Here is a 10,217-nt window from a genome sequence, read left to right on the forward strand (position 1 = left end):
CTCCTCCTTCTCCCATCTCCCCCTCTCTCTTCATCTCTCTATGTTCTGCTCCTCATCTCCCATCTCCCCCTCTCTCTTCATCTCTCTATGGTGTTCTCCTCCTTCTCCCATCTCCCCCTCTCTCTTCATCTCTCTGTATCTCTCGCCTTCTTACTTACTTAAAACTTGGTTTTCATTGACTTCTCAGCGTGAGAAATACAATGCGCAGTGTGAGAGCGTGTGAACTGGTTGAAATGCGTGTCTCACGGCCCTGTGGTCTGGTTAACTCCTCCTCTTCCTCTCCAACTCTCCTCTTTCACCATTCAACCATACATAACTAATAATCTCCTTCTCAGCGTGAGAAAATACAAGGTGTTGTGTGAAATATGGTTGAAATATGTCAGTCTCATGGCAAATGCGTGAGATTTGAGAGCCCTGTTTCCCTGTTTTGCAAAATGTGTAAAATAAGTAGCAGCTTTGTGACAGGGGGTTTGTACATTACACTTTTGTTTATTCCTCAGGAGATAAAAGGGTGTCCAGAGTAAATACTGCAACAATAACAACCGTCAACTGTCTACATTACCATAGAAAGTTGAACCCACATGAGCAGGAATATAAAGATGCTATATTTCTACCACTTCAGTCGCTCCCCTCCGGCAGAAGGCTGCGGCCCATCAGGACCAACACCTCACACCACACAAACAGTTTCTTCCCTTCCGCTGTTGGCCTCCTCAACAAGGCCAAGAACTCACACTGACTGAATGTATCAAAAACTATTTACATTTTACACTACATTCAATTCCTGTAATATTAGTATTTTGTATTGTATTTTATTATGTAAATTGGCAACTTTATTTTATTGTATATTTTATTTTAATTGTATTCCACTTAGTATTGCTAGTTTATGTATCCTTAGTATAGTTAGACCACGTATTTAAATTTAAGATTCCTATATGTTTACTGTATGCACCTTCCTGCCAAAGCAAATTCCTTTTCTGTGCAAACTTTCATGGTGAATAAATCCCTTTCTGATTCTGATTCTGATGCTGCACTGAGAGCTCTGAGATAGTCAGCTGCTAATAAGAAAACTCATGAAATGTCTGAGGAAGTTATTGGACATGTATTGGGTTGCTGACCTGAGATCAAATTTAATTTAGGGAAAAACCCACACGCACCCTATGGAGCTCCACGACATAGAACTACAGACACCTGCCAGGTGTACGAGGAAGAGACAAGGTAGGGTCAGGTCAGTTTGTTTAATAGCATGTGAATAGTTTTTCAATTATTACAATTTGATCATTGTTAATGGATAATTGATAGTTTTATTGGATATAAGAAGCTGATATGAATCAAATATACTTAACCTCGTGACCTAAGTATGTCACAGTCGCGATTCTCTGTTTTGCAACAATGAAACAATTATTTCAAATTGCAACAATTACTTAAATTATTTGTGAATAAAGAAAACAGTATACGCTCTGTTGACCAGTAAGAATACAGAATTTATTCATGTATTGTACACAGTTTTCACTGTAAGACAAAGATCATGTAAGCAGGACCTAAAATAAAAAAATGTAACCAAAGAGCATGAAGGATGTTTGATTGAAACAGAGCTGTCAAGGAAACGTAGAGAACTGCTGATTAACTGCACGAGGAAGAATAGTGACCTGAAATGTATCACAGATTACATCTCACACACATAGAACAACTTAGAGTGGCATGGGGTGTCAGCTAGGCTTTTGTCTGCCGGCTCATTAGGTAAATATCGCTCTACACAGCTGGAGCCAGAGGGAAGGTTCGGTTCTTTTGGTGCAAAGTATCTGCAATCGGAACAGGCTCAAAACACTTAATACACAATTCGTTTGATAAAGTTGCTGTTGTGTTCCGCTGAGTTCAGGTAGAACTCTAACTCTAACAACCCGACAGGATGGGGTTCTTACGTTTTGGCCGGATCCAGACGTGTTCCGTCCACCCAGGTCCACTGACGGTAGAACGTTGGTGGAACGTTATCAGTCAGACCCAACCAGAAACGGCCTAGGTTTCTGGTTGTAGTGTGAACAAATTCCTGATGGCAGAATTAATAATGTCAACATATTTTACTTGATATCACAATGTCACTCCTCCCCTGGCACACACACATCCTCCTTCCTTTCTCACCATCTCCTCTCTGCTGTTTATGATCACCAGGTCTGCTCCTCTCCCTCTACAGTCCTGTCTGCTGTCATTCCAGTTTTTCTTCTCAGTAGAGACGTAGTAACAGCTGCAGCCAAACCTCCTCCATCCATCTTGACACTCTGTATGACAACATAATTACAAAAAAAACCCGGTGGAGGGAGGGGAGATTCTCCGACATAATTAATTAATTTCCTCAAGGAACCTCATCTTTTCACTTTGCATGGTCTCATCACATGACAGATGTCACCGCTTCCCATGTATAAAGCCTGCAGTAATGACCCAGTAATTACCTGATCAAATTATACTTTTCAATAGGTTCGTGGTTCAACAGGACACAGCCAAGACGCTGCTCTTTTCTAAGATGATCCACACCTTGTGTCACAATGGCTCTCTCTCTGGTCAGGATGATGTTGTCGGCCTTCAGCTGGTCTCTCTCTCTGGTCAGGATGATGTTGCTGGTGTTAAGCTGGTCTCTCTCTCTGGTCAGGTTATCATACTTGGTCTGGAGCTGTTGTCTCTCCACAGGCACTTTGATTAGATTTACACAAACAATAATGTCTTGTGATACATGAATAAGGATTGAACAGGAATGTTCAACATAATGTCTACACATAACCTACAGGCTTTGTTGACACACTTTTATAATAACTAAACCATGTTGATTGTGGGATTCTGAGCCAGAGACTCACAGACGACTCCCAGTGCTATGATCCCAGCCAGCAGGAGAGCACACAGCAGCCCCAGACACACTGCTGCAGCTCTGGAGAGACTCCTCTCTGGACCCCCAGCACCTGGACACAGTGGGGACTCGGTTATGATCAGGGGATTCAGGTGGATGAGCGGTTAGGGAATTGGGATAGTAATCCCACGGTTGCTGGTTCGATTCTGGCCATGCCAAATTACGTTGTGTCCTTGGGAAAGGCACTTCACCCTACTTGCCTCGGGGGGAATGTGTGTGTGTGTGTTATGTGACAGAAGGAAAAAGAAAAAGACCGAACAAGAGGTATTTTGCGGTATGCAATGAAGTCCATCTTTGTGTGTGTTTTTGCACAGAAGTGCCTGTGTGTGTGTGTTTGGTGTGTGTTACCTGACAGCTGATCTCCTCTGAGGGTGTCAGCATTAGCGTAGATATTCATCTCCTCCATCTCTCGCCTGTCAGACTTCACCATCTGGGTCATATGTGGTGTAGCGTAGACGTCCTTCGACTATTTTCTCTTGTTCCAGTGCTCCTTGACTATTCTCTCAAACACTACTTACAGTTTTGTATGAACCCCTAACATCTACAGCATCAGAGTGACAGCTCTAGGTCCGTCGTCTCAGACTGGCTCGTCTCTGCTGTGGTTGTGTGCTTGTGAGGAAGCTGGATGGAAGATAAGTTCTAAACGCAGAACGTCTTTTCTCACATCTTGCCTCACATCTAGCACCGTGAAAAGAGGAAGATGAAGGCAACACTTTAAGTAGCTCTCTTGCTCTGTAGCCTTCACACCTCTGTGATCCTCCACATGTCTACAGTATACCCACAGTTAGTGTTGTTATATGTTAGTATATCTGCAGTTAGTAAGTATATAGCATAACTGCAGTGCTGTTGTGTTCACACTTGTGCTTCACATCCATGCATGCAAAACATTAGCCAACAGACAGACGTTGGGTAAAGAGTGAACATTTCAGAAAGTGTAACCGTGGAAATGTGGGCTGTAGCTTCCTCTAACAGGACGTTAATCTTACTCTAAGAAATGTCAGGCTACAGGGTCTGCTTATACATATTGTACAAAAAACACACATTAAAACCCACACACACACATGTCACAGTCACAGTGAATCCGGCTCCACCGTGCAGGGTTTGGATCTTGGCACAAGGCAACACAGAAAACCAGTAGAGGCCATTGTACACAAATATACTTTATTAGAAAAACTTAGTAAAACAAGTATCTCCAGCCCTCTAAATAGGGCAGTCCTCCCCAATCGCCCCTGGTACTAATAACTGGAGTCTGGAATAGAAGGTCCCCCTCACTGACAGCCTGCTTGTTTGGCCCACCCACAGAAACACACTACAAACTGATGAAATATAATACAACACTCCACGACACTGCACTCTAGTGTTCAAGAGGTGGCACTACAACCATGGTGATCAAACAGGGAGAGTTAACTACAATAGCACGCTGGTGAGTAAAAGCCGGGAGAACCAATCAAATCAAGACTACTCTTACAATCCAGCGTTCCTCTTCCCCTGAGTACTGATGGACCCCAAATTCCCCCGTTTACTGTCTAGTTGGTTTGTTCCGTTTCTACCTATCTGTTGTGCACGCCCACTCCTTGGATAGAGTTGCCCACTTATCCCTGCACACCGGTGTCTGGTTACCCATCAAGCTGGTCTGTATATATACCCCTGATTCCCTTGTGTCCCTTGCAAAGTCTTGTGTAGTTTACCGTCACATTCTGAGTGTTGATTTGATTTCCTGTTTGGTCTCTTGTTGTTGATACTTGTTTGTTCCAGACCTTGTTCCCTCCTGTCTGATCCTTGTCGGTACCTTCGCTTCTCTACTTGCTCCTGGATTTTGACCTCCTGCCTGAATACTGGATACGACTAGCCTACTCCCTTTTGTACCTTCGATGAATAAATCTGCACTCCTTTCTTTTAAAACCTTTCTTTTTGGCTACGTCATTGGTCACAGCACAATGGCACACACTTGATGGCTATGACACGTTCCTTACGTGAGGGGGCACAGCCCCAACTCCAAACTCCATTCCTCTCTCCCTCCTTGTCTTCTCTCTCGTTTCTCTCTGCCTTGCATCAATTCCCCTTCCCTCTCTCTACCTTCACTAATAGTCCAAATGGTTACAGGTTCATCGAACCCCTCTGTCTCTCCCCTTCCACCCTGTGGCACACACAGTGGTTGTTCACAGTTCTAACAGTGTAACAGTGGTTAGTGCCAAGGAATGGTGTGTATTTTACCAAAATACATTTTAAAAATGTCTCTCACCTGGTTCCTCCATGCTGTTTATAATTACCAGGTCCTCTCCATCTATACGCTTCTTACAATCCAGTATTTGTGAGCTCTACTCTGACACAGATGAAGTCAGACATATGACACACTGAAAGCACCAGTCGCTAAAAGTCTCTTCTCTCAGATCTCTTCAGCTCTTCTTTCTCCTGACTCCATTTCCTATTGAAGTCTATGGAAAAATCAGCCAGTAGAAACGACTGCTACCATGATCCATGGCTAGCAGCACTAAGCTCAGTAGCAGCAGTGTAACAAGCTAATGCTGGTGTGCTACCTCAGAGCTGGATGACTTGCAGTCAGGTAGTCAGTATTTCCCACACTGCCCCAGAGTCACTGAGCAGGGTCTGGTACAAGGCTGATGTCATAGAGACACACTGAAATGCAGGGTCAATGAGGAGTCCAGACAACATGACCAAAGGACTGTTTTATTTCAGAAATAACGTATTTTCTAAGTAAGAAAACCAAGCTGAGGGGTAAATACAACTAGACAGTAATAAAATGTTTGAGTCTATGTTACTCATCCTTACATCATGTACTTCATGTTAGCCACAGGAAGTGAAAGCTCATCATCAAAGTTCTGTCATTCATGCAGCTATGACAGATGTTATTGACAAGACAATAATGTAGCTGGAAAATGTAATGCATAGAAGAAAAAAAATAAGCATAGAAAACCCACAGTAGATCTGTTAGATCCCTCTCTCACAGATCCAGTAACTATTATAATCACATCTGTTATCATTCCATGTCATGGGCGGAGGAACTCCTGGATATCGCTCAACACAGTCCTCATCAACATTGTCTGCTGAAAGGGAATTACTAGGGTGCCCGCCGCTCCAGTACCTACAGGGTTAAATAACAACACACACACACGCACACAACCAGTCACGCACTGAGATCCATGTCTGGGTCATGCAATATGAGAAACCATTTTGTATCAGAGTTGTATGTTAGTTGTTTATATTTCTCATATAGCTTAATGTTGATGCTAATATGAATGGTAGTGTCTGTCTGGAGGGATTTAATAGTGCGATGCTGCTGGTTCTAATGCACCAAAGTCAGGCAAAAATATAGAAATGTATAATATTTACAAATGGTTTGTTTTGAGTGAGGAGAATACAGAAAGTGTAGTTTTCTCTTACGCTGTGGTCAGTGGAGTTCCGTCCACCCAGGTGAAGGTCCCTTCTGTTACTGTGTCCGTCAGACCGATCCACACTCTCTTGTTCAGGTTATTGAGGAATTCCTGTCAAGGAGGAGGATTAAGGATAGTTTTAGTACCCTGACCAAATTAGACCCTGTACATCTATGTTGTTCTCAGTCTCTTACTTTCCATCTCCTTCTCTCTCTCTCTCTCCTTGCCTTTTCTCTCTCTCTCTCTCTCTCTCTCTCTCTCTCTCTCTCTCTCACCTGTTCCTCTGGGCTGTTTATGATCACCAGGTCTGCTCCTCTGTCTCTACAGTCCTGTCTGCTGTCAGTCCAGTTTTTCTGCCCATCAGAGACGTAGTAACAGCTGCAGCCAAACTTCTGCCAGCCATTAGGACAGGAAGTGACATCTGAAAAAACAACAGTTAGAGAACATGTTTAGAAAGTACTAGTTCACTTCCGACCGAAAGTCTAAACGGACGCAGCCAAACCTCGTCCATCCAGCTAGATCCTCTGTTTGATGTCATTAAAACGCAGAATTGATATTTAGTTTTCAATATTTACAGTAGTAACAGCTACAACCAATCTTCAACCAATCTTCTGTGAGCCATCAAGATAGTGCAGAACACGTCTGTCCATGTAATTTGCTTTAACATGTGTTTGCACATCTCAAAATTGCCATTGTAGTAACAACAGCTTGCAGGCTACTCACAAACCCATGGCGACAGGTGAACAGAGCATGGCAGTTTAATAGCAACTCCTCAATCTTGTAATAATTACTCTTTCTTGTAAATCGCTTTGGATAAAAGCATCTGTTAAATGACTAAATGTAAATGTAAGTATTAATCCTAAAAGAATGTGCAAAGCAATCCTTTTTTTGGAAACAAAAACAAAATCAACTTAAACCTCTGTATCATATGTAGAATTTAAACACTTCACCTTAAATAACCTACAAAATGATTACTGAATCATCTGTTTCCTATCGAAGTTGAATAATCACTATATAAAAATAACAACATTCACTTTGTTGCACCTTTCAACACACCTAGACACACACGTCTCACACACACATCTCACACCCACACACCCACACGCACACTCAGTTGGTTTTGGTTAGCCATTTCTGTCAGTAACAAAATAGTTTTTCCTTTGAAACCCACTTTTGTCACAACCTAGAGCCAGATGTGACAAACAAAATGAGTCATTAAGTCATTACAATAGTAATTGTTCTAGAGTTCAACGCATCACATAAACAACAACTTTTATTCCATAGAGCGTACTAATTAACATTGTCCTTATGGACTTACCACACAGCCTCCTCTTAAGGTCATCTCTCTCTCTGGTCAGGTTGGTGTTACTGGTCTGTAACTGGGCTCTCTCTCTGGTCAGGTTGGTGTAACTGGTGTTCAGCTGGTCTCTCTCTCTGGTCAGGATGGTGTAACTGGTCTTTAACTGGTCTCTCTCTCTGGTCAGGTTATCATACTTGGTCTGGAGCTGTTGTCTCTCCACAGTCACTGTCATTAGATCTACACAAACAATAATGTCTTGTGTGAAATGAAAAAGGGTTGAACAGGGATGTTCAACATAATGTCACCATCATAAACGTAACACAGGAATTGTTGACACACAGTTATAATTACTAAACTGTGTTGATTGTGTTGGTGTGTTGCTGAGCCAGAGACTCACAGATGACTCCCAGTGCTATGATCCCAGCCAGCAGGAGAGCACACAGCAGCCCCAGACACACTGCTGCAGCTCTGGAGAGACTCCTCTCTGGACCCCCAGCACCTGGACACAGTGGGGATGTCAGAAATATGAATCTATCAAGCATTGCACAGTTGTCAGTTGGTGAACAAGTTTAAGAAAGCTTTATTGCTTGCGGCCGGCCCACAAGGAGACAAAAACATCACACGCCATCGTGCTACAAATTTTGTCTGCTAGCATGTTGTGCTAGCATCCTATTAAGCCTATTGGTGAGGAGTCTCCTCACCAATACTGAATATACACACTCTTATCCAGAGCGACTTACAGTAAGTACAGGTACATTCCCCCCGAGGCAAGTAGGGTGAAGTGCCTTGCCCAAGGACACAACGTCATTTGGCACGGCGGGGAATCGATCCGGCAACCTTCTGACTGCCAGCCCGACTCCCTCACCGCTCAGCCATCTGACTGATATCAACTGTCTATATGATCGATCCCAGAGACAGAGTGCGCGTGCACGTGGAAACCTACAGAGTTTTCTGACCCTAAACCTGACCGTATGATTCACCCAACACAGATAAGGTTAACACATTTATTGCACCTCTAGTAAGATAATGGTCAGCCTAGGTCAGTTTGTTTACGTAAGTCTAGTGTTACCCAGAGTTCATGTTGGGAGAGGGCTCTCTACTGACAAGGAATGCTGAACACAGAATCATTGTTATTACAGGATAACAGTTACATCTTTAACTTTTCAAACAGGGGACAGTTATGATCTGTGTGTGTGTGTGTGTTTGTGTAAATATCTGCATGTGTGTGTGTGTTATGTGAAAGAAAGAAAAAGAGGAAGACATAACGAGAGGTATTGTGGGGTATGCAGTGATGTCGGTCTTTGTGCGGGTGTGGTTTTGCACACACGTGCCTGTGTGTGTGTGTTTGGTGTGTGTTTGGTGTGTGTTTGGTATGTGTTGGGTGTGTGTTATGTGAAAGAAAGAAATAAAGAAAGAAAAGGAGAAACATAGTACAAGAAGCATTGATGTTCGTCCTTGTGTGTGTGTTTTTGCATGGGCGTGCCTGTATGTGTGTTGGGTGTGTGTTTAACCTGAGAGCTGATCTCCTGCTGTGTTCTCTGGTGTAGGGTCCTTAGCCTCTGAGCAGGGGTCGTGACCTCTGAGGGTGTCAGCACTAACGTAGATGTCCACCATCCTCTCCTCCATCTCCCCCCTGTCTGACATCACCTTCTGGGTCATGTCTGAATTAGCATAGATGTCCTCCAACTTCACCTTCTGGGTCATGTCTGGTGTAGCATAGATGTCCTCCGCCATGTTTGCTCTCCTTCCAGGGCTCCCTGACTGCACCGACACACTGACTCTACAAACCCTAACACCTACAGCATCAGAGTGACAGCTCTAGGTCTCTAACACCTACAGTATCAGAGTGACAGCTAGGTCTCTAACACCTACAGTATCAGAGTGACAGCTCTAGGTCTGTCGTCTCAGACTGGCTCGTCTTTGCTGTCGTCGTGCGCTTGAGAGAAAGCTGGACGGAAGAGCAGTTATAAACGCAGAACGTCTTACCTCACGTCTTGCCTCACGTCGAGCACCGTGAAAAGAGGAAGATGGGGGTAAACACTACAAGTGGCTCTCTTGTTCTGTAGCCTTCACACCTCTGTGATCCTCCACATGTCTACAGTATACCCACAGTTAGTGTTGTTATATGTTAGTATATCTGCAGTCAGTAAGTATATAGCATAACTGCAGTGCTGTTGTGTTCACACCTGTGCTGTACATCCATGCATGCAGAACATTAGCCAACGTCTGTTTGTTGGCCGAAGTGTGAACAAGTGTTTTACAGGGTCTGTTTCTACATATTGATACAAACAACGAAAACACATTAAAACCCGTACACACGCACACACACACAATTCTAACAGTGTAACAGTTGTTAGTGCCAAGGAATGGTGTGCATTTTACTAACAGACTGCAAAAATAACAATGGACGCCATCTTGAAAGAGCAGGCGTGCTGTGTCTACTGTATACAAATCTATGGAACACGTACAGTAGGACAGCAGAGCAACGCTGCCACCTAGAGGTGGCTCTGCATAGCACACACGCACACACACACAATCACTCACATGTAAACTGATCCTGAAGGTTTTGAGGAGGGAGGGAGGGAGGGAGGGAGGGAGGGAGGGGAGGGAGGGAGGGAGGGAGGGAGGGAGG

At 43.7% G+C, this 10,217-nt stretch overlaps 1 protein-coding gene across 1 annotated transcript; it reads right to left on the minus strand.

Moving 5' to 3' along the window:
- Window positions 1-5,567: 5,567 nt before the first annotated feature.
- LOC146237039 (uncharacterized) lies at window positions 5,568-9,640 on the minus strand. Its single transcript, XM_084686965.1, has 6 exons — window positions 9,097-9,640; window positions 7,983-8,084; window positions 7,604-7,822; window positions 6,561-6,706; window positions 6,245-6,396; window positions 5,568-5,996 (listed from the first exon to the last, which is right to left on the minus strand). The coding sequence occupies exons 1-5, from the start codon at window positions 9,317-9,319 to the stop codon at window positions 6,292-6,294; spliced, it is 795 nt and encodes a 264-aa protein (XP_084543091.1). The 5' UTR covers window positions 9,320-9,640; the 3' UTR covers window positions 5,568-5,996; window positions 6,245-6,291.
- Between the last annotated feature and the right edge of the window lie 577 nt (window positions 9,641-10,217).

The sequence above is a fragment of the Hypomesus nipponensis genome, chromosome 22 (genome assembly GCF_054491055.1).
Source record: "Hypomesus nipponensis isolate SF chromosome 22, ASM5449105v1, whole genome shotgun sequence".
In the NCBI taxonomy this organism is placed as follows: domain Eukaryota; kingdom Metazoa; phylum Chordata; class Actinopteri; order Osmeriformes; family Osmeridae; genus Hypomesus; species Hypomesus nipponensis.